This window comes from Anolis sagrei, chromosome 4, assembly GCF_037176765.1.
Source record: "Anolis sagrei isolate rAnoSag1 chromosome 4, rAnoSag1.mat, whole genome shotgun sequence".
Taxonomy (NCBI): domain Eukaryota; kingdom Metazoa; phylum Chordata; class Lepidosauria; order Squamata; family Dactyloidae; genus Anolis; species Anolis sagrei.
This window is the reverse complement of record NC_090024.1, coordinates 37,609,354-37,636,747: the sequence shown is the minus strand read 5'-3', so window position 1 is coordinate 37,636,747 and position 27,394 is coordinate 37,609,354. Positions and strand designations below refer to the sequence as shown.

The 27,394-nt window shown below is 40.4% G+C and overlaps 1 protein-coding gene across 1 annotated transcript; it reads left to right on the top strand.

Moving 5' to 3' along the window:
• Nucleotides 1–1,012: 1,012 nt before the first annotated feature.
• LOC132774960 (carbonic anhydrase 2-like) lies at nucleotides 1,013–26,341 on the top strand. Its single transcript, XM_060775557.2, has 7 exons — nucleotides 1,013–1,191; nucleotides 4,463–4,660; nucleotides 18,869–18,987; nucleotides 19,579–19,671; nucleotides 21,482–21,544; nucleotides 22,591–22,746; nucleotides 25,846–26,341. Exons 1-7 carry the CDS (start codon nucleotides 1,164–1,166, stop codon nucleotides 25,963–25,965), a joined length of 777 nt encoding a protein of 258 aa, XP_060631540.1. The 5' UTR covers nucleotides 1,013–1,163; the 3' UTR covers nucleotides 25,966–26,341.
• The last annotated feature ends 1,053 nt before the right edge of the window (nucleotides 26,342–27,394 follow it).

Below are 27,394 nucleotides of genomic sequence, written 5' to 3'. Positions count from 1 at the left end.
TACTTATGGTGTGACCTTAAAGCAGGCATGGGCCAACTTTTGGCCCTCCAGGTGTTTTGGACTTCAACTCCCACAATTCCTACCGGCTGTTAGGAATTGTGGGAGTTGAAGTCCAAAACACCTGGAGGGCCAAAAGTTGGCCCATGCCTGCCCTAAAGGGACCTTCTCAGGTAGGCTGTTAGGAATTGTGGGAGTTGAAGTCCAAAACACCTGGAGGGCCAAAAGTTAGCCCATGCCTGCCCTCAAAGGCCCTTCTCAGGAAGTCAAGGAGCTCCTGACTTCGGGTGACCCGAGAAGTGACCTTATCAGGGCTTTCCTGGGCCTAAGAGCACTTCCTAGTTAGGGTGAGCCTTATCAGGGGTTTCCTGAGGGCAAGGGCGCGCCACCTCGCTTCGGGTCACCCAGGAGGTTGCCACGGCCCAGCAGGGCTTCGGATCCTATTCTCCAGCGTCTACTGCCTCCTCCTAGCCTGATTCCTCCAGGTTTAAAGAATCCCGCTCTGCTCCTCCTGCCTCTTTGGGAGGCTCTCCTTCCTCTCCCTCTCCGCCCCAAGGTCACTCCCGCGAGGGCTTCCCTTGCCTTGCCTTCTCGCGCGGCGCGTGGGAGGGATGGGGTTCTGCGCGCGCGGCCCAGGCATCCCTTTGCAGCCGAGCCCAGCCGAGCGGCGGCCACGTCTTCCCTGGCTCCTTCCCTCCTTCCTTCCTTCCCCACCCTGAGGCCTGATGGCCGACCCACCCGGGGACGAGGGAGGGAGTGGAGGAGGGAGTGACGCGCCGCCTTGCCCGCTGTTGCGGCTCCTCTGACGGAGACGGAGCCCCGGCGACGAAGGCGAAGCGAAAGCGGCAGCGGTGGCGGCGGCGGAGTGCGCCTTGCCTCTCCTCCCTCTCCCTCTCCCTCTCTGCGCGTGTTCCTCCCTCTCTCCCTCCCTCCGTCCTTCTCCCTCCCTCTCTTTCCCCGCCCCCCTGCCTTGGCTCTGCCCCTTCCCCCTGCCCTCCCCCTCCCCTCAGCCATGTCCACGCGGGGCATGGAGTTGGCCGGAGAGGATAAAAACCCCTGAGCAGGACCGGAGCCCACACCACTGTCGGGCAGCCCAGCCGGAGCAAGCACCTCTCCCAAGACTACCACTGCAGCAGCAGCTTACCTGAGCCAAGGCTTCCTTCACCATGTCCTGGGGATACGGCAAGGACAACGGTGAGTAGGAGTCCCCTCCTGGCGCGCGCCCTCTCTCGCGCCCGCTTCGCCCTTCCTGACCTGAAGGGAGCTCTCCCGGGCTTGACATCCCGCAAGGGAAGAGCCTCAGGGGTCCTTCCCCAAGCACCACCTGCTCTTGCTCCTGCTGCCTCTCCTGAGGTAGCTCTTCAGCATCCCCGAAGCTCTTCAGCATCCCGAAAGCTCCTCAGCATCCCCAAAGTTCTTCAGCATCCCCAAAGCTCCTTAGCCTCCCCGAAGTTCTTCAGCCTCCCCAAAGATCTTCAGCCTCCCCAAAGATCTTTAGCATTCCCAAAGCTCTTCAGCACCCCAAAGCACTTCTGCATCTCCAATGCTCTCTATCCCCCAAGCTCTTCATCTTCAAAGCTCCTCAAAGGTCTTCTTCATCCCCAAAGCTCCTCAGCACCCCCAAAGCTCTTCAGCACCCCCAAAGCTCTTCAGCCTTCCCAAAGCTCTCCGGCACCCCCAAAGTTCTCCAGCACCCCCAAAGCTCTTTGGCACCCCCAAAGCTCATCATCACCCCCAAAGCACCTCAGCATACCCAAAGCTTTTCAGCACCCACAAGCTCCTCAGCATCCTCAAAACACCTCAGCACCCCCAAAGCTCTTTGGCACTCTCAAAGCTCTCCATAACCCCCAAAGCTCTTCAGCATCCCCAAAGCTCTTTGGTACTCCCAAAGCTCTTCTGCATTCCCAAAGCACGCATCCTTTTTGACAGGCTTTTACACCTCCTCAAAAGTGCCTTCCCATGGCTTCTGCTCCCACATTTCTTGGTCTTCTTGGGTGCCTGCCTTCCAAAGTCCTTTCCGACTTATGGTGACTTCACCAAGATCTTGCTTCTCCGAGGCTGAGAGAGTGAGACTTGCCCAAGGTCACTCAGGACACATCTGCACTGACCAGCATAAAAAAAATAACACGCTGATCAGAATATTCCAACCTTGCTTGCCCTGAGTCTTCAGGTGCACCTACTCTGTAATTAATGCAGTTTGACACCACTAATTGCTATAGTTCAGTGCTATGCAATAATTGAAATTGTAGGTTGGCACAGCACAAACACTAAAGACATTGCAAAGCTACAGCTCCCTTGGTTCCATAGCCACAGGAGCTGTGTCAAAACTTCATTCATTCTCCATCGGAGATGCATCCTGAGAGAGTGGGACTCATCCACGGTTTCTCTGTCTGAGCAATGGAGAGTCAGACCCTGATCTCCTGAATCGTAGGGTGCATCTAGTTCAGGCACAAGCAAACTTTCACTCTCCAGGTGTTTTGGACTTCAACTCCCATAGTTTCTAACAGTCTCAGGTCCTTTCCTTCTCCCTCTCAGCCACTTAAGTAGCTGAGAGGGGAAAGGAAGGGGCCTGAGGCTGTTAGGAATTGTGGGAGTTGAAGTCCAAACACCTGGAAGGCCCAAGTTTGCCCATGCCTGATCTAACCTGTAATGAATGCAGTTTGACACCGGCACAAATGCCATGGCTCAATGCTACAGAATAATATGAGTTGTAGTTTGGTGAAGCACCTACCCTCTATGGTTTAGCATATTAAAGTCCTTGTAGATCTACAACTCCTGCTGTTCCATAGCATAGAACCATGGCAGTTATTTATTTATCGTGTCAAAAGCGAACCGAGGGTACAGTTGTAATGTATTTAAAACCAGAAACAAAGTTTAAAAACTTGGCATCATGCTAAATGTCCTTTGACCAGTAGCTGACCACTTTCAGCATGCAACCATGGCAGTTAAAGTGCTAGCCTACTGCATTCATTCTTCAGTGAGAGACAGAGAATTGCCCAAAGTCACTGGTGGGTCTCCCTGTCTGAATGAGGAACCAAACCCTGGTCTCCTGAATCATAGGGTGTACCCACACTGTTGAATAGCAGCAGCTTGGCATCACTTTAACTACCATGGACACCAGGGATTTGTAGTTTGGGGAGGCACCGGCACTCTTTGTCAGAGAAGGGTAAAGACCTAAAACAACAACAACTGGGATTCCATTGAATTGAGCCATGACATTCATTCTACAATGGAGATCCACCTGTAGTTTAACACAATGCTGGCTCTTCCCACACATAAGATCACAAAAGCCAACAAGCCAGAGTAATGATGTAGTTCTCCCTGCATTGCTCAATGTAAAGTCAAGATGTCTCTCATTTCCTCCTGCTGCTTGAGCTGAACTGGGACAGTCCCAGTTTCAGGGGAGTTCTTGAGAGGAAGAGAATACCAGGGAGAAGGACATTGGGACGCATTCCTCCATCCTTCTCATCACAGGAGGAAAGAAGATCTGTAGACTCTTCTTTCCCTGATTTACAAGTCTTACCTGGCTCTCCCCGCTCTTGCTTCACAGCTGGCTATGATCTCCAGCAGCATTTATACTCTCCTGAGCAGACATTCCCAGAAAAGGGCTTTGCATGTTTAAAGAAAAGGGATTTCCTTTCCTGTCCCCTACAAATCACTACGGTGCGGGAGATGGGGATGTGTAGAATATCAGGGAAATCGCAGGGAGATTTGAGAAGCAAGCTTTCTCTCACCTGTGCCAGAACCATGCTTTCATTCCTTTTTTGTTTCCAAAATAAAACCTACCACATTTGTCCCAAATGAAAAAAAAAATCAACAAGTGAAGGTTGTGGCAGTAAGAATAAACCTTCTCCCATATTTGCAAAATGTGGGAGGGGGATATTTCTAAATTTACATCTGGAATGTTGATAGAGAACGGAGTGGGAATATGCCAGCCACATCATTGCTTTGCTAGGCAACTTGTCATGCCCACAGAGATATGAGAGCCCTCAATTATCCTATGTAGTGTGTGTGTGTGTGTGTGTGTGTGTTTGTACACTTCCCCTTCTATGAAAATGGTGTGTCCATTCCTCCTGGAAAAGTTGTGAGATTGGTAGCCTTTTCCAATATTTTTTAGCTTGATTCCTTTCTTATTCTCACAAGCAAAAAAAGGCAGAGGCAGGCTACTGTTTTCATTTCAGCCTTTCACCTTAGATTCCTAGATTCATGCAAGCCGAGATCCAAGCTTACGGATCCCAAGCTGCCTCTGTCTAGTAGTTCAGGCTTGTAATTCCAGCCAGCCAAGATCATTTCATTCTTACATTCAATATTAATGTGGCAAAAATACCAAATGCTTCCAAGTACACTTGAAGCATTGGGGCCTCCGCTAAGGTTTTTTCATCCATCAGTAATTTCCCTGCTGTTTGTTTAGTTGGTGCTTTAAAACTGTGCTTTCTTCTCTCTTTTTTCCTGTCTCTCTTTGCAGGACCTGCTCACTGGCATGAGAACTGCCCCATTGCCAATGGAGAACGGCAATCTCCGATCGACATCCAACATAAGTCATGCAAATATGACGCATCGCTGAAGTCCCTCAACCTTAGTTATGACCCATCCGCAGTCAAAAGCATTGTCAACAATGGACACTCCTTCAATGTGGAGTTTGATGATTCTGGTGACAAATGTGGTATGTATCTGATCACTTTGGGGGCTTTGTTTGTGGGGCTTTGTGGGGAGTGTGGAAGATTGTAGGTGCAAATGTATTTTAATTACCTTGATGCAGCTTTGCTGTAGCCGGGAATAATTGTAATGTATATAATAAAAATCCATCTACATCAATTTGGATATTTTGCCTTATCTCTTTAGATACATTTTCAGCAGCCTTCCCCAGAACACTTTTCTCCAGATATCACTATTCCCAGAAACCATGACCAATCTGGGGATGTTGGGATATGGAGTCCGGCACTTTTGGAAGGCACCAAATTAGAGAAAGATAATAATGATAATGATAATAATAACTGCAAAGACTATGGCACAAGCCAGTAAAAGTGCTCCCAGTGGTGATCGGCACACTGGGTGCAGTTCCTAAAGACCTTGGCCTGCACTTAAACACAATCAGTGCTGACAAAATTACCATCTGCCAGCTGCAGAAGCCCACCTTACTGGGATCTGCACGCATTATTTGCCAATACATCACACAGTCCTAGACACTTGGGAAGTGTCCGATGTGTGATCCAATACAACAGCCGGCAGAGTGATCTTGTCTGCTGTGGACTCATCTTGTTGTGTTAATAATAATAATAATAATAATAATAATAATAATAATAATATTCTGCCCTATCTCCTCGAGATGGATTGGAACATATTGAATATCTGTTAATTTCTCAAGCATCAGTCTGATAATGCATTCCTATATCTGCTGACTGAAATGTAAGTAACCAGTATTAGGTAAAAATAGGATTTGTTCCAGGTAAGTCTTCATAGGATATAGTATTGTGGGTGAAAATGTTCTACAGATATTCTTGTCTCTTTGTGTCCATTTCTATCATTCTTCCATAATCTCAGTTTTTTTTTAAATCCCCTTCTTTTTTTCATAAGACAAAAGTGAGTTGATCTGACAGATAGGATTTCAGATTGGACAGATATATTCTTTGCTGTGTGGCATATAGCAATTTACAAGGTGCAGGGTGTTCAGTGCTCAAGCAAAAGGGCACCTTGCCATTGTGCTGTGGGGCTTGGGATTTATGAGTTTCAAGTGTTCTCTATCTTTACATTCCTATAATATTTCTTTTAAAGTTATCAAATGCATGCCACATTGTCAGAGCATGTGCAGCTGAGGATCAGCGTCTCAATAGAGAAAGGTATTAGGAACAAATTCAAGCTTACAATTCCATTTTATATTTTGGATTTCCAGAGCAAACAAATAAAATTATCATATAAAGGGCTTTGTAGTGCTGCTGTACCTTTCCAGCAGAGTTCTTTATAGAGTACTGATGTGTGAAATATGCTGCAAGTGCAGAGTTGTTTTGAGATAGAATAAGAAGCTGTTCTTTATGACAAGGGACACCAGACATTCAAGCATATATGCCACACCTCAATTTTCCCCAAGGGAAGTGGCCATGAGTAGGTATCAGGTTGAAATCTTTCCTTTAGCCATCGTTTTGAGCTTTTCAATAAAGGCAGCAATGCATTCTTCCCCACATTCCCACACAGTTCACCCAGGGCTAGTTAGTCATTCTTTTCAGCAGCACTCTGTGCACAGTAAAGGCAAATTAAAAACCCCTCATTTTGTGAATTCCTATTCCTGATGAGAATGCTATGATTACACGTTCAATACTGAGGTTCAAGGCTACTCTTGCGAGTAAGGCTTTGAAAGCTTGCTTTTAAATTGTCGCAATTTCTCAGATGGCTGCCTGTGCAGCAGTTTTCATCCAGATATAGTGACGGTACAACAGCTTTTAAATGTAGGAAATGCTGCCATTGTGAAAACAGAAGCTGCTGCTTTCTCTAGACATTGTCTGATTTTACTTGCTTGAGCAAGTGTCCTATTTTTTTTTTCCTTCCAGTGTTGGCAGTGTCATTGAGGGGACAAATTCAAAGAGCTTAGAGCAGCTTTGACTTGTAAGTTTTCCAAACAATATTGCAAGGAACTATATCAAAGGCTGAAATCCAAAGGGTGCTTCTTTTGATTTTTAATCAAATGACTTTGGTAGAAATGCAGTTCTTGTATTGGACCCAAAATATGCACTTCAATGTGCCAGTGCTTGCTAGAAAAAATAGTACTGTTGTAAACAGAGGGTTCTTTTTTAGTGTCAGGAGCAACTTGAGAAACTGCAAGTCGCTTCTGGTGTGAGAGAATTGGCCGTCTGCAAGGACATTGCTCATGGGATGCCAGGATGTTTTACCATCCTGTGGGAGGCTTCTTTCATGTCCCGGCATGAGAAGCTGGAGCTGACAGATGGGAGCTCATCCCACTACCCAGATTCGAACCACCAATCTTTCGGTCAGCAGTTCTACTGGCACAAAGGTTTAACCCGTTGCTCCACTGTGGGCTCCTAGTAAACAGAGATAAGAATATATTTTCTAGCTGAAATGGGTTTTGGGGTTTGTAAGTGAGCGTTCTATAATATCCAACTGCCTGCAGTACTCACAAATTGTAGCCACAAAAAGTGACAACCAAGCACCATCTTCTTATGTTTTAGTGAAGCTCTGCATTGTGAACATGAAACAGAAAAGTAGATGAAAAGCATTAATAATGGGGATTCATTTTTTTTTTATTTTGGGAGGCTTTGAGCTGCTGCACGGAATATATATGTCTGTCTTATCTTTTCGACTTAACGGTAACCCCATGAATTTCATAGGATTTTCTTAGGATAATTTTGCCAGTTCTTTCCTCTGAAATATAGCTAACAGCACCTGGTATTTGTTGGTGGTCTCCCATCCAAAAATGTACCAGGGCTGCTCTTCTATAATTTCCAAGATCGGATGGGGATCTGGTGCCTTTAGGATATTTAAGTCCTATCATATGCAATCAGTCTTTACATTTATTGTGTCCTGAGCCAGACAAAACTCTTGTGAGTTTTTCACTCTATTTCAATGACCATGCCGGTTTTACATATTGGCATCCTTTGCCTTGGTTGCACAGTGAAGCATTATTCAGAACATTGAATCATTTGTTTCATATATTTTTGCACAAAGAGAGAAAGGGAAGATAAGGTAGCAGTGGGAATGTAAGGTTAAGGTCTCAGTAAACAAGAAATGATGCGTTCTATACAACTTCAGTATTCAGAACTGCTATAAGTGTTTAGCATTGTGGGGAAGGGGAGAAAGATAATTTTTTAACATCATGGCTTAAAACCTTTTCTTCCAAGGACAGTCAGATTCTACATTAGTACTAGTCATAGCTCGTGATTCACAGAGTGAGTGTGACTATATCACAGTTGTAGTTCTGTTTCTCCTTATTTAGGAGTTTTTGATTTGTAGTTTGTCTTATTCCTTAATTTAGCACTTCTGAAAATCCAGATCCAGGGGAATGTATGGTGAGTTTTGGAACTGTTATTTGTGCTAGCGGCTGAGGTAGAGAAACACTGCATAGACAATAATAATTTTACATGTCTGCAACAGTGAGCCAGTCTCTCAGGCAGTTACAGTTTGTGGAGTGTGGGAGGAGGAAGTGGAGAATGAGAGAAGCAGAGTGGAAATGCTCAGAGACTGCAAGCAGTAGCGTAGTGGTGAGAAGGCTATGAGAATGCTACCTCAACAGCAGATGGTTCCGGTTTTGCACAGGCTCTTGAAAACCACACAAGACTTACCTGCATGCACGTATCATAATATATATTATATAAATTGTATCTACAGCTCCATAGAAAATCCTCTGGTTTTGTCCCAGGTTCAATCCCAGCCATATCCAGTTAAAAAAACATCAGGGAGCAAAATTAGGCTGGAAAAGACCTGTGCCCAAAACATCTGATTGATGTTTCCAGTCAGAGAAAATAAGACAAGACTAATGGAAAAGCCTTATAGCGTAATAAACAGTTATGAAATTAATTGGCTGTCCTGTTTATCTAGCTTCTGTCTAAATGGTACTATTGTAATTAGATTTGCCAGACTACCTACTTAAAGGTTTCTAATGTATATGTTTCCCAACCTTCCAAGTGAGTTGAATTCTGGTCACATCTATATTAATGTAAATGCATACTAGTCTGTTTTGTGGCTGCAGATGCTCACTGTTTACAGTTTCTACCCACTCCTAAAATGAGCAAGTTACCAAACCAGTGTTTATGATATAATCAGAAGGATTCCTGTTATTATATATCAGTATAGTGGGTATGTCAAGTTTATGTGATTTTTTTGTAACTGAGCCCTTCAGATGTGCAAATTAATTTTTCCAGGCATTTTCTTTATTGACATACCAAGTGCCAAACAAAAAGGCAGTAAAGTAAATCTAATTATTACTCCTTATTAGAGTAGGCCCATTGGATCAACAGAATTTGTGTTTATATTCCAAGTCCTCATTAGTTCATTTGGTCTACTCTAGTTGAAACAATCAACTGGATTTAGCCCAGTTACATGGATCTCTTTGACATAAAAGAAATTATGTAGCTATCTTATGATTAGAGAAGTCAATTATGCTGGGGAAAATAGAAGTTAGAGAAGACAATTATGCTGGGGAAAATAGAAGTTAGAGAAATTAGAGAAGACAATTATGCTGGGGAAAATGGAAGGAAAAAGGAAGAGGGCAAGATGGATGGATGGCATGCTTGAAGTGACTGGCTTGACCTTTAAGGAGCTGGGGGTGGTGACGGCCGACAGGGAGCTCTGGCATGGGCCTGTTCATGAGGTCACAAAGAGTCAGAAGCGACTGAACAATCTTATGATTTCCTTATTATGTTAGGGAATAGTTTGGCCTTTTATATAATGTATTAATTGATGGCAGATAATGTTTTGAGCTGTCAGTTATACAGAATTCATAACTGAAAAAGGAATTATAAGACTGCTTTAGAAAAGACTGAACTCTGTTTTGCTGCAGTAAGAGAAAGCCAGGAAAATGAAATACATTGGAGTGATATTTTGAAATTAAAGCATTATCAACTGCAGTCCTTTTGCATGTACCTGGCTATGCAGTTTTGTAAATCAGGACTTTGATGGAAAGGACGTGTCATTCAGCATTTAAAACAGCCACTTAACATTTAATGATCTTGAATACAGCTTTAAAATGTCCTAAATCGACAAATTGTACAAAACCAGCATAGCATATTAATTTGTATAGGGGATTTCATGAACAGCGGTGAAGGGGTACAATCCTTCCCTTGGGTTGACCTCTGGCATTATTTTGATGTGTGTTCTGCATTTGTAAAACGTGTTCTACAAGCTTTCCTTGTAATCATTTGTAAGGATTTCTCACTTCCCTCCCCCCTGCCATTACCGCAGTCTCTTAGGTCCCTGAATCATTGCCAAAATAGTTAAACATACTGAAAGTGTAAACAGTTTCTTGCAATAGATTGCAAATGGTTCATAGCAGAGAACGGCAAACATCAAGGGTGAGGGATCTAATTTTCAATTACATTGTGACCCCAGATCTTATTAACTAAATCCAATGGTGGGAGGATAGTGGCTGAGAGGTTAGTTGTTTTTACCTATTGAACCTTATAAGCCATAAAGCAGAATGACCTGCATACCCAATTACTGACCTGTGGTTCACTTACTACAGATCAGCGATTTTAGCTGTTTAAGTTAGACATTCAAATTGCTGTTATTAAATAAATGGGAGATAGGAAATCCTTCCTGATCTACTACAAATCATCTAAATATATCAGTCGATCTTAATAACATAATAGTGTGCATGATTCCCATTAACACTGAGATCTACAGTCCAATCTATAACCTAATTGTACTAAAGAACTAAGATGTTAAAACTCCAATGGGATCAGTTTTAATTCACAAACATTCATTTAACCAGGTTGCATAACTGGCTCACAGATATTTTGAGGTCCTGTTCTGTATGGATGTCAGTAGTAAACATGCTTAGTGCCAAATGTCTGCAGAATTACCTCCTGATATAGAAGAAGTCACCTTTCTTCTCCTGAAATAGACTTCAATGAAATAAGCAGGGCTGTCCTGCATACTTGCAGCAAAAGAAAATATCTGTGCAGAAGCAGCAGCCATTTGATTAGGACAATTCTGGAGAGCTAGAAGACTGGAAGGCATGCATAGTTTGCTTTCTAACTCAGAGTCCTGTGAGTGCAGCAGCAGCTGTGGCACCAGTTTATATTGTTACTGCTGCATTAACAGGGTTGCTATTTCCTATGCTCAAAACAAAACAAACAAACAAAAAACAAAACTTCTTTTGGACTTTGAATCCTCCATGCAACATGGTCATCATAGGCTATGTTTTTATTTGATTGATTTTAATTGCTATTGTTTTATTTGTGATTCTGGGCTTGTCCCCATTTAAGCCACCCCGAGTCCCTTTGGGGAGATGGTGGCAGGGTATAAAAATAAAGTTGTTGTTGTTATTATTATTTAGGCTATAACTCATGGCCAAGTATGTCTTCCAAGTGTAGTCTTGGCGGTGGGTCCCCAAGTGACTCTAGAGACCTATTCTAGATCCACATGGTCTTTCACAATGAGGACATTATCAGATGGAAGACAGGGGTTTGCTTGACACACCTTCCTCTTGGCACATTTCTCCCTTTTGCCCTCTATTCCTGGATCTTCAAAATCCACAATGCTGTTGTCTAGAAGACATGGACCTGTACCACCTCTTCCCTTTTGGAGGAATTCCAGCAGAGGTGCATACACCATAGTTTACAATCGCCTGTTAAGTAGTTGAAAGGGATTGCTTGTTGGTAGATATCTAATCCACACGTTCTTCAGAGTAATTTCATATAAGATTCCTTTGGGCTACAAATTTATACCAATCTTTCATGGTAGCAAATGCCACTGAGACTGACCTCTCCTTTAAAATAATGCTAGGCTGTGATTGTAAGCATTTACTCCCTGAGTAAGTCCTATTGACATAACTAGACTGATTAAAAACTGTTCCAGAGTATGTGGTTTGTAGAATATGGTTAGATCTCTTTATTAGAGCATGCATTTGGTGTTCCATCTATGGATTAGTTCCCATCTTAGACCTAAATAAATATGTTTTGCTACCTGTTTTAACATTTGATTTCGTAAGAAAATATCTATGATCATTTTTTACAAAAACATATCATGGGAAGATGACAATACAACAAGTGCAATTATAGAAAAGGGAAGTGGATGTTGGAAAATTAATGATTTAAAGGGATAATTTTGTTTGCAGCCTGACTGGTTAACAAGATGTGTAAATTATTTTTATACTGACTCTGTTTCTAAAAAAAAAAATCAATCACTTGTGAATTTGTTTTATGATCACAGATATATTGATTTAGATCCAGGCTTACTTATGTTTAAGGCCCTTCCACACAGCCATAAACCCCAGAATATCAAGGCAGAAAAACCCACAATATCTGCTTTGAACTAGATTATCCAAGTCCATACTGCCATATAATCCAGTTCAAATCAGGTAATGTGGGATTTTCAGCTGCGTGCAAGGGGCCCTAGAGTAAACTGAATTGTAACTTCATTAATTTCTGTGGGTCTGCTCTAAACATGATAAAAACTCATACTTGACAGCATTTTATAAAGTACTGGTTAAGAGTTTAAAGTAAATCCAAAAAACCAACCTCCTTTTCAGTTGGTCTTTTATAATTTTGCATGGTGAGGACTTTAAAAGTACAGAAAAAAATCGAAAGCTAGGATTCTACTGCTTCATAAGTAGCCTTTCAATGACAATGAGCACTAAAATATTAATTACTCTGCAAACAATTTGAAATAGATGTGCCTATAATATGTATTACATTAGTTTGAAGACAGTACTATCATTCACCATCTTAACAGAAAAATGGTGAGGTGAATATTTTGTTGCTTAATTAAAAACCAATGCAATATATAAAAAATGCTACCAGTACTTGCTACAAGATGGATATGAAAATATGTATATTAAATTGCAGTTACTGGCTATTCCAATTTTTGAAATACCTAGAGTAAAGGTCAGTTTTTCCCAAACTTCCCAAAATGTTGCATTAGTTCAGATGTTAAGATGTCTGCTGACTTTAGATGGAAAATTATTTATATTAGTAGCCAACATAGACATCAGAAACCGTGTGTACTATACCCAATTAGTAGTTTTGTTTTTCACAAAGGAGAAACAGTAATCACTTAAGTGTTCAGCGCGATCATGTTGCATTTCCCACCCACAGCTTGAGGAAATTATTTTTGGGCTATAACTCCCAAAGGCCCTGCTAGTTTGAGGCATTCTAGGGGTAGCAGTCTAAGAAGTAACTTTCAAATGCTGTGCAAACAAGTTGGTTATGCATTGCCACAACTATGCTTGGATGCCATGCAATGGTGTTAAGCTCAATTTATTGTTACGAAAGCAATATGCATGATATTAACTTCAAGAGTATATGGAGAACAGACCATACAAAAATGAAAACATATATTTTGCGCTGCAGGAAGGTGAATGCAGAGAGGAGGGGGTTATCTGTTAGAAGCTTCCCTAGCCCCCTCCCCTCTGCCAGCTGGTGGGAATGCCAGCCTGAACCAGCTGGTCCTTCACAGGGGATTCAATTGCTCCCTTCTGGCCCTCCAGTTGGCTCCTTCTGTCTGGAGATGCTTGTTTGATCTGAAAAGCCAGAGGGCCCTTCCAGACAGCCATATAATCCAGAATATCAAGGTAGAATAACTCACAATATCTGCTTTGAACTGGAATATATGAGTCCACATTGCCATATATCCCAGTTCAATGAAGATAATGTGGAATTTTATTCAGCTGTGTGGAAGGAGCCTGAGTAAGGCTGTAGGGAGTATTTAAGCCTACTGGCTTAACGAATACTTTCATGAATTAATTTACTGAACAGTTACTGCACTATTGAAATTACTCTTCATAAATGAATATGCCTGAAACATATTCCTGAATATTTCTTGAAGCCTTTCCCTCTGCTAATTATTCTACTAATAATGTTTTGTCCTGTAATTTTATTAACATATATTAAATAGAGTATACATTACTGCAGAAGAAATTAACCATTGGTTGAGAAGCACCTTCTCTAGCCTTAAAGGAGGCAGCTGGAAACTTTGATAAGGCAAAACTAGTTTTTGACTGATAAATATTATAAAACTACTCTCTAATCACCTTCTAAAAGCGCACATTAACATTTTGGTGGCAGTTAAGCCTCACCCTGAGTAAACTTTTTGATAAAGCCATGACATGTCAGTTCAGGAAGGTTGCTGTTATATAAGTATACTTTTTCTTCCTTTTTTAAAGGGATTTTATGCCATAAAAATATGGCTTCTTACATAAGCCTTCTATGAACACATAGATATATTTTATGAGTGCCGTGGGGAAGAAAGGCCCCTACCCTCAAAATACAAGATTTGTCTCTGATTTCTCATTCAATATGTTCGTTTCCATTTTGTTCAGAATGAGTTATTATATTGAAGCCGAGAAAAGTAACATGGCCCCAAGTTCCTTATTATATTCATATACAAATGCCTGTTGCATAAACAAAACAGTGAGTACTTCAATATTTACAAGTAAGGGCCCTTCCACATATTCCACATAGCCCTATATCCCAGAATATCAAGGCAGAAAATCCCACAATATCTGCTTTGAACTGGGTTATTTGAGTCCACACTCAAGTAATGTGAGATTTTCTGCCTTGATATTCTGGAATATAGGGCTGTGTGGAAGGGCCAAAAGAATGCAAATCTGGGTGTACTTTTGATGGAGATAAATCCCACTGAAATCAATAGGACATCAATTAGGAGTGGGAGATATGAGGAATACCAAATCAGTTATATCCAGACAATGAATTTTATTCCCTCAATGTATCATATCATTTTGTTTTTCCCTCCTTAACCACTGTTCTTTAGAAGGATAAATAAGTAGATCTGTGCATTATTATTAGGATTGTTTCACATGCAAAAAATCCACAGGCTATGTGGTACATGTGTCTTTGTTGTGGACACATCAGAAAAATGTATCTAATTTTGGTCTGAATCCAATATTAGCCCCAGTTCCAGAAGATTAATAGAAACAAATAGGACATATGTATGAAGTCTCATTTATTTCAGTGGGTCTACACTAGGAAGACTCATATTGAATTTAGCCCATTGTCTTCTTTCATTCTCTGCCCCTAATTATTTCATCATGTTTTGTAGCAGAATCTAGTTTGAGGAACAAGTGATGGCCATATAGTATGTATATAAAATAACCTCAAGTCACCTATGTCCTATGAGGACCTGGGATACCCAGGAATAATCAGGTTTCTTTAAATAGCAATGGGTTTTTCTTCAGGACGTGCTGACAGGTTCATTTGAGGTAATCACAGACTGCAGACATGGGTTATATGTAAATAAGGAAACTTCAGAAAGCTTGGGTGGAGGTTATTTCTCTGCCTTTCCCCCCCAAAGTTTATCTCCGTACATTAAGCCTTCTTGCACTATCACTCTGACTCCTCCCCAACTGACTTCTCTCAGAGCAAATGGCTTCTGTTTATCAGAAGCAACTGCCAAAGTGTTTTTCGGGTGAAGCTTATGACAGCCTGACCTGTCCTGGTCTAGGTCATCTAGGTAACCATTCATAATGTAAGGTTCTCCGTATGCAGTTGACCGGAACCTAGAGTTGGAATCCAAATATAGAAAGCATGGCTATAGTAGATAATATATCCCACCGTGCAAAAAAAGCTCCTGAAATTGGACATTCTGCCTCGTATTTAGGCTGTTGGATAGCGATTAGAACTCACCCGGTTTGAACTCAACAATAGCGGGTGGGTTAGGCAGGGACAACACAGCCTAATCCTTTCAAATCCTTATTAGTTTGTCTCTTGTCAGCAGTAGTACAGTACGTTAGGGCATGGGATGTTTGGGGGCAAATTATTTTTATCCTATCGCAGTAATTTTAACACACACATATACATATATGCATATATAAATGCATATGTGAAATACATTGTATATGGGGACTGAATTGGACAATGATTCATCTAGCTCAGTATAAATGTATCAGAAAGCAGGAACCCAGCAAAACCTGACAGTTAATATTTATAATATTTGTTTATGGTGGAATGGCTTTATTTTTAAAAAAATAAATTGTTGTTGGTGTGTGCCTTCTAGTAATCTCTGACCTATGGAAATGCTAAGCTGAATCTATCATTTTTTTTCTTGGTAAGATTTGTTCAGAGAATAGGGAACATACACAGGGCCATAGCCAGAAAAAGATTTTTTTTGGGGGGGGGGGGGGGAGGGGGGGTTGAAACTTAAAGTAGTTCCATAACACAAAATAATTTAAATAGTATGGGTCATTCTATATTTTTATATGGACTTAATTAAATGTGTTTTCTATTTTAGTTACAAAGTTTAAAGTATTAAAATAACTGAAAATAACTGTTAATTGGTAATTTATAGTAACAAAAGAATACCACAATGTCTGTTGGAAACACTTGAAAACTGTGTCAATACACTTTGACAGAAATCAGGCTCCATTGATAAGCTTCAGTGGACACTCAAGGGTGCAAGTCCAGTCAGTTTTCCTTGCTCCATTATGCTTCTTATGCATGTTTTCAAATGTTTAAGTGTTGAAAATGCCCTATATATAGCCATAGCAATGGGAATACTACTATCTGGAAAAGGGGAGAGAAGCAGCAAGGAGGGAAAGGCCTAATGCCCCATTACGAACCTGCTTCTTACTTCACGCTGAAGCAAAGAGCACAGCAGGGAGGCAGAGCAGCCTTAAATAGCCTGCAGCTCTGCCCCTGTCAACCACCCCTACCAAGTCTGGTCTCCTTCATGAGGGCCTTCAAATATCCCCTCCCTGTGCCCTAGGCTTTGCTTGCCAGTTATGAGTGCAAGTGATGATAGTGTGAATACATTGTCAAAATTTGCTTGAGATAGTCCTTGCAGTTCTGAAGGGACTCATTTAATTTTTGCTTCTCATAGACTTAGCATGGGGATTTCGTTAACCAGTTAAAATTCATGAGTAAACCAGGTTTTTTTAACCTGAATTTTTTTTGGGGGGGGGGTTAGAGTTTGAACCCCTTATCCCCCCCCCCCCCCGAACATATGCCTATCAAGTTTCAGCCCTGAACATATGCCTATCAAGGTGTTGCTGAACTACTGGTCTCCTTAGCTCACTGGCCAGTTTGGCTAGGGTTGATGAGAACTGGAATTCTGAAACATCTAGAAACTATGTTTCCCAATCCCTCTGCCTTTCTGAGGGTACCCCCTTCCTCAAGCAAGTAAATTCTCAAAGTGAGCAAGGGACTGCCACACAAAAAAAGAGTGTAGAAAAGTTGTACATTTCTTTTCTGACATCACCTTTTTCTACCTTGCTTTACTGCTCATCTTTTCTAACTCTTACAATGATATCTTCATATACTCCTTGTTTTGAACGTATAGATGGGGCAAGATGTTTCACGTAGGAGATAGAAACGTGGAGGACTAACTGCTGTTTGCTCTCAGACCTCCGTGACCACTCTTTCCTCCATTTTCACCTGCATCACAAATAAACCACCATATATCAGCATTCAGATTACTTCAAGAAAAATAGTTGTTTAGTGGAGGCAAGCTACATATTCAGTAGTGATTAATCAAATAATAAGAAATTAAGTAATATGGACCAGTCTTTGGAGGTCACATGAATGTATATGTCTATGAATTTTGCTTTAAAATATTTTAAATGGTCTGTGTTTTACAATTTACTGAAATAAAAACTCAAGCATGACTTCAGAGCCTCTGTTCAATAGACTATTCTGACAATCTGGTCTGAATCCTAAAATGCTCTCAACAAAAGGAAGGAAGGAAGGTGCATTTTTATTTGGAGTTCTTTAGACTTGACTGGCAGCAAATTAACATTTTATTGATGGTCTCCAGTTAGAGTGGTTCTAATGCCTAATTTATATAAATCACACTTTTTTTGGCATTTCATAGATGTAAGACTAAATATATACATAGCTGTTAATATAAAGTAGCCACATGCAAAAAGTTGAGCAATTATGCATGCTGACTTTCTATTCATGCATCATAATCTAATTGCTTTCTTTGAAAGCAGACTTCCTAATCAAATTACTTCATATGGTATTTTAGGACGACAGAATATATATGTGTGTGGTGTGCATATCTGAGGTTTCTTTTAAAGAAACACAGGGTTCCTGAAATAAACCAAACAGCAGATGGGTTTGAAAGGACACTGCTTTTTTTTTTTTTGGCAAACCTTTCCATTGATTGGTTGAGACACTTCAATTATAATGGCAAGAGTGTGTGTCCAGCCAAAGAAACGTAATGTGAAATTTCCCATTAGCTTCAGTTGGATCAAATATAAATGCGATAAAGGATGTTAAGATCAGTACAAAACAAGCATTCTAATAATCAGGAATGGGGGGAAATGAAAGTATGCTTTAAAAAAGATATTTCCTCCTTTAGAAAAACTAACGTTTTCGGGAGTCAGCATTGAATTTCAAAGCTATGTACAACTAGGCTGCTAATTAGGACTTATATATATATTTGACTAGTCTATCCATGTATCCTGTCTTGGCTAAGACAAAGCTTCATGAGGTTCTAAGTGGGTTGCTAAAGGGGAAAAGATACAATAAAGTTAGCATACATATATGACTTAGCATTTGCATACAACAAATACAATAAGATCTGGAGAACAAGCCCTATGAGGTGTGGCTTAAAGAGCTGGGCATGTTTAACCCGAAGAAGAGAAGGCTGAGAGGAGACATGATAGCCATGTATAAATATGTGAAGGGAAGTCATAAGGAGGAGGGAGTGGGCTTGTTTTCTGCTTCCCTGGAGACTAGAACACGAAACAATGGCTTCAGACTACGGGAAAGGAGATTACACCTGAACATTAAGAAGAACTTCCTAATTGTGAGAGCTGTTCAGCAGTGGAACTCTCTGCCCCAGAGTGTGATGGGGGCTCCTTCTTTGCAGGCTTTTAAACAAAGGCTGGATAGCCATCTTTCATGGGTGCTTTGAATGTGATTTTCCTGCTTCTAGGCAGAATGGGATTGGACTGGATGGCCCTCAAGGTCTCTTCCAACTCTAGGATTCTATGAATACTTTCCTCTTTGCATTCCTCTTATTTACTTCATAAATCTACCACTGAAATAATCTTTTTCTCATGCAATTTATCCTTCCTTGCTTATCCTGTCAGTGGCATTAGTGGAACTGTGTATCAAAATCAATTTTAAAACACATTTCGAATAATAAATATTGATATATGTAACACCACCAATGGCGATTTTAGCTAAAAGCCTTGAGATTTTAACATCATGTTTGACTATATTTACATTTTTTGTTCTTTTAGTGCTGAAAGGTGGACCAGTTGAGGGAACCTACAAGCTGATTCAGTTCCACATTCATTGGGGATCCTGTGAAGGCCAAGGCTCTGAACACACTGTTGATGGGGTGAAATATGATGCAGAGGTAAGATATCCCTGCAATTCCATTTTCTAAAGGTTTTCTCCTGAAGATGTGTATTGATATGCAATAAGGTCAGGCATTTATCTTCTGTTGAGAAGGCTCCTGCTGACAACTTTGCCAATCACAGAAAGCAGGGCATTAGAAATGGCATAATGGGCAGGAGATAATTTTTCACACACATCTTTCCAAAACTCTACCCCTGATACCAAATTTTCTGTTAATGAAGTAATGTCTAGCTACATGTTTAGTTTGTTAACTAAAATATACTCATTAGGACAAACCTGAGAATTATTGAGGCAAAGCGGTTGCTAAAGAACATAGCAGTTTTTGTCAATATGTTTTGCAGGATATGGCAACATGTTTGCATTTAGGCAGTTTGAATGGACATGAAAAGCTAGTGAGAGAACAACGATCTAATATCTACATTTGCATTCCATGCTTCATGGGAAAGCAAATCAGTACTCAAACAAGTTCTTGGCATTTCTATCTTTTAATACCTCAGCTGTAAAGGGAATTGTGTTAATGTTTAATATATGAGTTATCAAGATCTTTTAACAGGGCCCTTTCCCTCTGCTTTTTTTTTCTTGCTTCCAGCTTCACCTGGTTCACTGGAACACAAAATATGGTAGCTTTGGAGAAGCTGTGAAACATCCAGACGGACTGGCAGTTGTGGGTGTGTTTCTGAAGGTAAATACTTTTCTATTCCCTTTTACCATCCTTGCAGAACATTTTGACCAAGCTGATTTGAGTCACCCTTCGGGGGGAGAATGGCGGGGTAAAAATGCATGAAATAAATACATTTGTTTGTTCTCTAGATCAGAGTTTCTCAACCTGGAGATTGGGACCCCTGGAAGGGTCATGAGAGGGTGTCATGGGTGTCACAAAAGACCATCAGAAAACACAGTATTTTCTGTTGGTCATGGGGGTTCTGTGTGGGAAGTTTGGCCCAATTCTATTGTTGGTGGAGTTCAGAATGATTGTAGGTGAACTATAAATCCCAGCAACTACAACTCCCAAATGTCATGGTCTATTTTCCCCAAACTCCACCAGTGTTCACATTTGGACATACTGAGTATTCGTGCCAAGTTTGGTCCAGATCCATCATTGTTTGAATCCACAGTGTTCTCTGGATGCAAGTGAACTACAACTCCACAACTCAAAGTTAATGCCCACCAAACCCTTCCAGTATTTTCTGTTGGTCATGGGAGTTCTGTGTGCCAAGTTTGATATAATTCCATCATTGGTGGAGTTCAGAATGCTCTTTGATTGTAGGTGAATTATAAATTTCAGCAACTACAACTCCCAAATCTTAAAATCAATCCCCCCAACCCCACCAGTATTCAGATTGGAGCGTATCGGTTATTTGTGCCAAATTTGGTCCAGTGAATGAAAATCCATCCTGCATGTTAGATATTTACATTACAGTTCACAACAGTAGCAAAATTACAGTTAGGAAGTAGGAATGAAAATAATTTTATGGTTGGGGTCACAACATGAAGAAATGTATTAAGAGGTCGTGTCACTAGGAAGGTTGAGAACCACTGCTCTAGAAGGTGAACTATTAACATAATTAAGTTGGCTTTGTGGTGATGTATGGACTTTCTTTTAGCTCTTTGACTTCTTCTGAGAACTGAACAGCTCAGGAATAGGTCTTTTGTTAACTGTTTGTAGAGAACAAAGGGTCAAATAGCCACGTAGACTTACCTTTTGCTATGATATAGGACTGTTGTTTATTAGCACACATCACAGATCAGTCAACCCAGCTCAAACATAGCATGTCTCAAGATAAGGTATATTCTGCTAAGACGTTTACTGAGTAAATAAGTCCAGATGACTTGTGCAAGTGAGCCAACCCCAGAACTATAAGAAAATCAATAACATCAAAAACCTTTTGGCCAATAAAATGTCAAAATTGTAAATGATAGCGGGCCCAATCTTATGCACACAGACTAACTTCTGACACAGTGGCTTGTAGTTAGGTATGTGCAGCTGATTTCAAAATAACACACTTTCTATGACCTTGTATCAATTGTAGGCTACATAGTGCTCGATTTTCTGCTTTTTAAAATACAGAAAAAAATGTTCCTGGAAAAGCTTTCAACAGTTTAAAAGGATAGTGGGCAATTAATACACATCCTCACCCTTTCCAGCTGTGCTAATACATATTTATGGTGTACTTCATTGTGTATAAATTTTGTGTCTAAATATGAATCACTGGATTTTTTTATTGTTACTTGGAGCTGTTTTCAGTGAAATCAATGAGATTTCCTTTCATGTAAATGTGTTTAGGACTTTGGTGGTTGATAGTAAAATACTTTGTTTTTAAAACAATAGTAGATGATTATTATTTTTTTCCTTGCTAGAGGAAGATAAATTTCTACACAATCTATCAGTGGCATGGGTTTAAAATGCTTCTTCAAGCACTAAATGTAACTAACCATCAAGTGAAATCTTAGATGCAGACATACAACTTCCTCTTCATTCCTTTATATTACAGGTTGGGAGTGCCTGTCCTGGAATACAGAAAGTTGTCGATGCACTGGACTCCATCAAACACAAGGTAATGTTTCTAGTTTTCTAGCTGCGAATAAATGTTTTGCTGTTGATCTCAAGTCTTCTTTCAAAGGAAAGCATTGGAAAGGGATTACAAGGGATTTGTTTTTAGCTTCTTACTGCTTGGTTGGGATTTTGTTTACTTTATTTCCTGGTGATATAATCATGATGGTGGAAGAAAAGGCAACAATACTGGCAAAACATAAAATGCCATGGGGCACCTGAAAGAGAAAGCTCCCTCCTCTTTTCTGCCTATTTTCCAGATCACTGCAGCTATTTCTCACAAGACAAACTTGGGGTGGATGGTCCATGGATCCAAGAAAACTTGAGAATGGATTGCTTGGACAGTCTCCTGCTCTATGGCATACAGAGCCAAGCACCTTTCATTTCTCACCTCTCTCCATGCATAAAGTGAATACTACTGACATTAGCTGATTATTACTCAATTTAGAGTCCTTCTAGCCATGCCCTATATCCCAGGATGTGATCCCAGGTTTTCTGTTTATCCCAGATTATCTGGCAATGCGGACTCATATAATCCTGGGATCAGATCCTGGGATATAGGACCTGTCTGGTAGGGCCGTTAGTTTCCCAAAAGGATGCCAACCCATACATTTTCACTAATCAATGATTCCTCGCTCTTTTGTTGGTGATGAAACTATATTCAGACAACAGAAACATGTAGCTCTGTTTTCAATTATTTCTTAATGGAATCACCTGCTTCATTTAGTGCACACAAACAAGTTGTGAGAGAGAATAAACACACCCCTTTAGTTTAGTTTGTTTGCATGGTTCTGCCTCTTCACTAATTTTCATGGATAGATCTGCCCTCACAACATATCCCCATTTCCTAAATGTAACTGGCCCACATATTTCTACCCCCTTCACTACTAGCTGTGAATCATTTTTTCAAAATGTATGCATATCTTATATTTATCAAGAAATATGGAACCTCCTCTTAGAACTAAATTATCACCAATGACGTGTATGTGTGCATAATGTTTACATTTGCATGAGACTATATTGTTTTATCTGATGTTTTATTTGTTCTAGGGCAAACGGGCTGCCTTCACAAACTATGATCCCACTGGTCTGCTTCCTTCCTCTCGGGATTACTGGACCTATCTGGGTTCACTGACCACTCCTCCTTTGCTTGAATGCGTCACCTGGATTGTTATGAAGGAGCCTGTAACTGTCAGCAAGGAACAGGTAAGTTCCACACACTGAGAAAACATTATTATCTTTTTGTTAGTTGGTTTAAGTAGTGATAAAACAGCTGAGACTGTAATTGCATATTACTGTAAGACAGTGGTTCTCAACCTGTAGGTCCCCAGGTGATTTGGCCTACAACTTCCAGAAATCCCAGTGAGTTTATCAGCTGTTAGGATTTCGGGGAGTTGAAGGCCAAAACATCTGGGACCCACAGGTTGAGAACCACTGCCGTAAGACAACATAAAGGCTCACATTCCAACTTGGAATGTGTTAGCAGTAGTATAAATCTGGTGAATCTCCTGGTTTTATTGTCTTCATTATCTGTCTCATACATAGGGATGCTTTGAAGATCAGGGAGGTAATGTTTTGAAAGAGGATGTTTTACTCTTTCCTCTTGTGGCCTTTTGCTAATTAAATACATCCCAACCTGAAACCTATCACTACAGTTAGCTTGACCAGAGGGAGCCAGAGACAGCAGAGGCTAATATTTGCAAAAAGCAATCCCTACTGAACCTACATAAGTTGAGAATTAAATTACTGGCAGTGGAGCAGGATCTGTCAAGGTTTAATTTGAGTGTTTCTATTCTTAAAAGATACAGCTTGCTTCTAGTTGTTAATGCTTCATGGCTCAAGTTTTTTTAATCATATGGTGAAATATCTGAAAGACACTTTTAATCCTGGATACCTTGTGGACTAAGTTGCCGGTGCTTCCAACTCCAATTCAATTCATGAGTCACCACTTCTCCCCGGTGGCGCAGTGGGTTAAAGCACTGAGCTGCTGAGCTTGTTGATTGAAAGGTCGCAGGTTCGATTCTGGGGAGCGGCGTGAGCTTCCGCTATCAGCCCTAGCTTCTGCCAACCTAGCAGTTCGCAAACATGCAAATGTGAGTAGATCAATAGGTACCGCTCCGGCGGGAAGGTAACGGCGCGCCATGCAGTCATGCCAGCCACATGACCTTGGAGGTGTCTACGGACAATGCTGGCTCTTCAGCTTAGAAATGGAGATGAGCACCACACCCCAGAGTCAGACATGACTGGACTTAATGTCAGGGGACTACCTTTTACCTTTTAACCCATCTAGGTTTTTTGTAGCAGTGGCTCAGAACACCAGTTCTGTGCTAATATTGAGGCTCTCATGGTGCTTATTTGAAAGTACATGCCAGCTCAATGATTACTATCTGGAAAGTATATTCCGTGGCTTCCATGTGGGTAAACAGCCCAAGGGGATATCTCATCCTAGATATAGGAAGACTAACAAACAAGCAAACCATGGCCACAACAATGTGAGTTTCCACTTCACTGACTTTACAGGATAGTAGGCTTCTAGGAAATTCAGTCAGCATAAGTAAGGATTTTAGGAGTCCCTGGTAGCGCAGTGGGTTAAACTCCTGTGCCGGCAGGACTGAAGACTGACAGGTTGCAGGTTCGAATCTGGGGAGACCGTGGGTGAGCTCCCTCTGTCAGCTCCAGCTCCTCATGCGGGGACATGAGAGAAGCCTCCCACAAGGATGGTAAAACATCAAAACATCCAGGCATCCCCTGGACAACATCCTTGCAGATGGCCAATTCTCTCACACCAGAAGCGACTTGCAGTTTCTCAAGTCACTCCTGACATGACAAAAAAAAAAGTAAGGATGCATCCTCGGCAGTTTGGCATAGCTGCATGCATTTGTCGACATATGTATATACAATAGGATTAGTAACATCTAGTGGAAAATGTGTGGCTTTCTTGGATAATCAAGGCTCTTGAATGTTTAGAAGTAAATAAGAATACATAGAGATACATTCTTGCACTTGCATAAACAGTGGCCATTTGTTTGTATCCATTTACTGACACAACACCCTCAGTTGTTTAAATAAAATGGTGGATATTTCTATCTCATAAAGATCACATTGAATTACACGTGCATTAACACACGAGAGAGCTTCACATACAGATGAATGTTAAGAATAAAAACCACATATTTTGGAATTTAGAATGAAAACTGAACAAATTATATACATTATTTACACAGTCTACAAGGCTTCCTACAGAGAAGCATGTTCATAGATATTTAAGAAAAAAAACATTGCAGTTACTTTATGTGCATGTCAGAGTTTAAATTACACAGTCTAAAGTGCAACGCTGAGGTACAAAGCTGTCCTTTTAAGGTTATGTTTTGGGCTATGTGTAAAGAACAGAGGCAGTACAGTTCATTCATAATGTATATTTTCTCTAACTCATGAACATACAGAGCTGCTTTTATCAGATCAATACCCAGAACCTATTATTGTCTCCTCCGATTAGTACATTTCTTCAGGGCCCAAAATCAGTTCTGTTGTGTTTTTTAATTCCTAGCATCTTACACGTTTTAACTGGAGATACTAGGGGGAGAGCATGGGACCAAAAAAGCATGGGATTTACTCATTGGGTGTTTTGCTATTAATTGGTCTCTGTTTTTTTATAATGGGAAGTAGACTGAATGTACACTATTGGTAAACAGCAGAAAGAAGATAGGCATTTGAAAACCTGACACGAGCATGGTTTTGGTCATCTTAATGCTATACACACACAGAAAGGACTCTGTGGCTAATAATAATAATAATAATAATCATCATCATCATCATCTATACTGCCCTCTCTCCCTGAGGGAATTCAGAGTGGTTTACACATAAGAAGTCAGACATTCAATACCTGAGTACAAAACACATCAAAAATGTAACAAGATACACAATAGAGTACAATAATAACATGAGTTTACCATGAAGGATTAAGCTTTGAGATAAAGAAAGGATAAGAATTTGTGAGTTTCCAGTGGCACACCCTATACTGTGCCCTGTGCATATCACAACTCTTCCTAAACTGGTACTTTGGCCTGCATCTCCCATCATTCATGACCATTGTCCATGCTGGCTGGGGCTTGTGTCCAAAACACCAGCAAGGCTAAAGAAGACTAATGTATGGTTCATTTGCCATCTTAAAGGAACATTGGCACCAACCATTTTTAATGTAACTGTATTTTAAATTGTTTTGAGGGTATTTGTAGTAATGATTAATTATGTTTTAGTTAATTATGTCTTACTGACTATTCTATTATATATATTTTTCTCTTCCAGATGGAAAAACTCCGTTGCCTTTGCTTCAATGATGAGAATGAGTCACACTGTGCCATGGTTGACAACTGGCGCCCATGCCAGCCTCTGAAGGGCAGAGATGTTAGGGCCTCCTTCCAATAAGCGCTGTCCATTAAACATTGCTGTGTTCTGGAGGGTTTGGGTTTGTTTTTTCTAAGCTAAGCACAAATCAGACTAATGCCATACATGCACTGGAGACAGCTATTTGCTTTTCCTAGTGTTCTCTCTTCTTCCTGTCCTATTCCGAATTTCTAAGTAATGAAATGCAAAAAGGCCATAAATCAGGAAGAAGGCCATTTTATTGCAGTGTGGGTGGGTGTGCAGTGTGCTTGCCAGGGGAAAAAGGAAGGGGAGCAGAGGCACAGAGTGATGCTTGATAAGAATTGCTGTGATTTTGGTGCTGATGCTGTAATAGGATATCATTCTTTGACAGCCTGTCAAGGGATGGAATGATAGGAAACTGATAAAGAAGCCATTTTTTAAAAAACAAAAAAGTAACCTCATAGAAACATACGATGCTGTGTAAACTCAATAACTTGAATCTTTCATGGAAGCACAGGAATGCAATCTAATGTGGACATTTTTTTCTGATTTAAGGTAATACCTTTTATAAAAATAGGCATTAAATGCAACATTAGTATTAAAGATCAAATGTCTTAGCTTTTAAAAAGTTTGAAGTGTAAATATTCTACTTGTTTTACATTTTAGCCATAAATCTGAACCATGTCTTAATGTTAGTGGGGGTTTTTTCAAATTACAAAATGTCAGCTGACCTAAATTAAGTACTGTTGTGTGTAAAAATTGTTGATACCATAGATATAATACAGAATATTGTACCATTAAAATAATGTCATAATTTAAATAAGAAATTAATATTGTATTTTAGATACCTTCTCTAATAAAAAATATATATATTTAAGTTCGTTTTTCTGGTCTTTTATTGCTGTTCAGCACAGAGAAAAAACAAACAAACTGTAACTTCATGTGTGAACAATTTATTTCAACAGAACAGAAACAATCCAGTTGTGAAGAATGAAGGCAGTTAGTTATAGTCTAGCAATATCTGGAGGGTCACACATTCTGCATCTCTCTTCCAGTAAATAGAAATAATTAGGATTTCATATGTATGTTGTTGCATATTTCAGAGAGTGGGCCTCAGATAGAATCTTTTTCATACAACTTTATCCAAGTAAATCTCCCGCTCAATACACATTCGAGAGCTTGTTGAGATCAGTTCCTCTAAATAGCATAGATGAGCACTGTCCTGGATTAGTAAAAGGCTGATTGCTGTACATCAAGCAAAATGTTGTAAAGAAGGGATAAGGGAGTTAGTAGATTATACATTCTCTATGGGTAGCTGGGTTAGATGAGAACTTTGAACAAATCATTGCTGCTGTGAGATGAGGCTATTCTTTTTCACATTTTCAAGGATTCTGATATTGTCTACCACTGATAGAAAGCTTCTCGTGTTCTATCATCTTTCAAACACAATCAAGAAGGAAAATACGACTTTCTTTAGCTGAGAAGTTCT

Coding starts and splice junctions, on each gene's coding strand:
- LOC132774960 (XM_060775557.2), top strand. CDS start 1,164: ATGTCCTGGGGATACGGCAAGGACAACG. Junction 19,672..21,481: donor TTGTGGGTGTGTTTCTGAAG/GTAAATACTTTT, acceptor TTTATATTACAG/GTTGGGAGTGCCTGTCCTGG. Junction 22,747..25,845: donor TAACTGTCAGCAAGGAACAG/GTAAGTTCCACA, acceptor TTTCTCTTCCAG/ATGGAAAAACTCCGTTGCCT.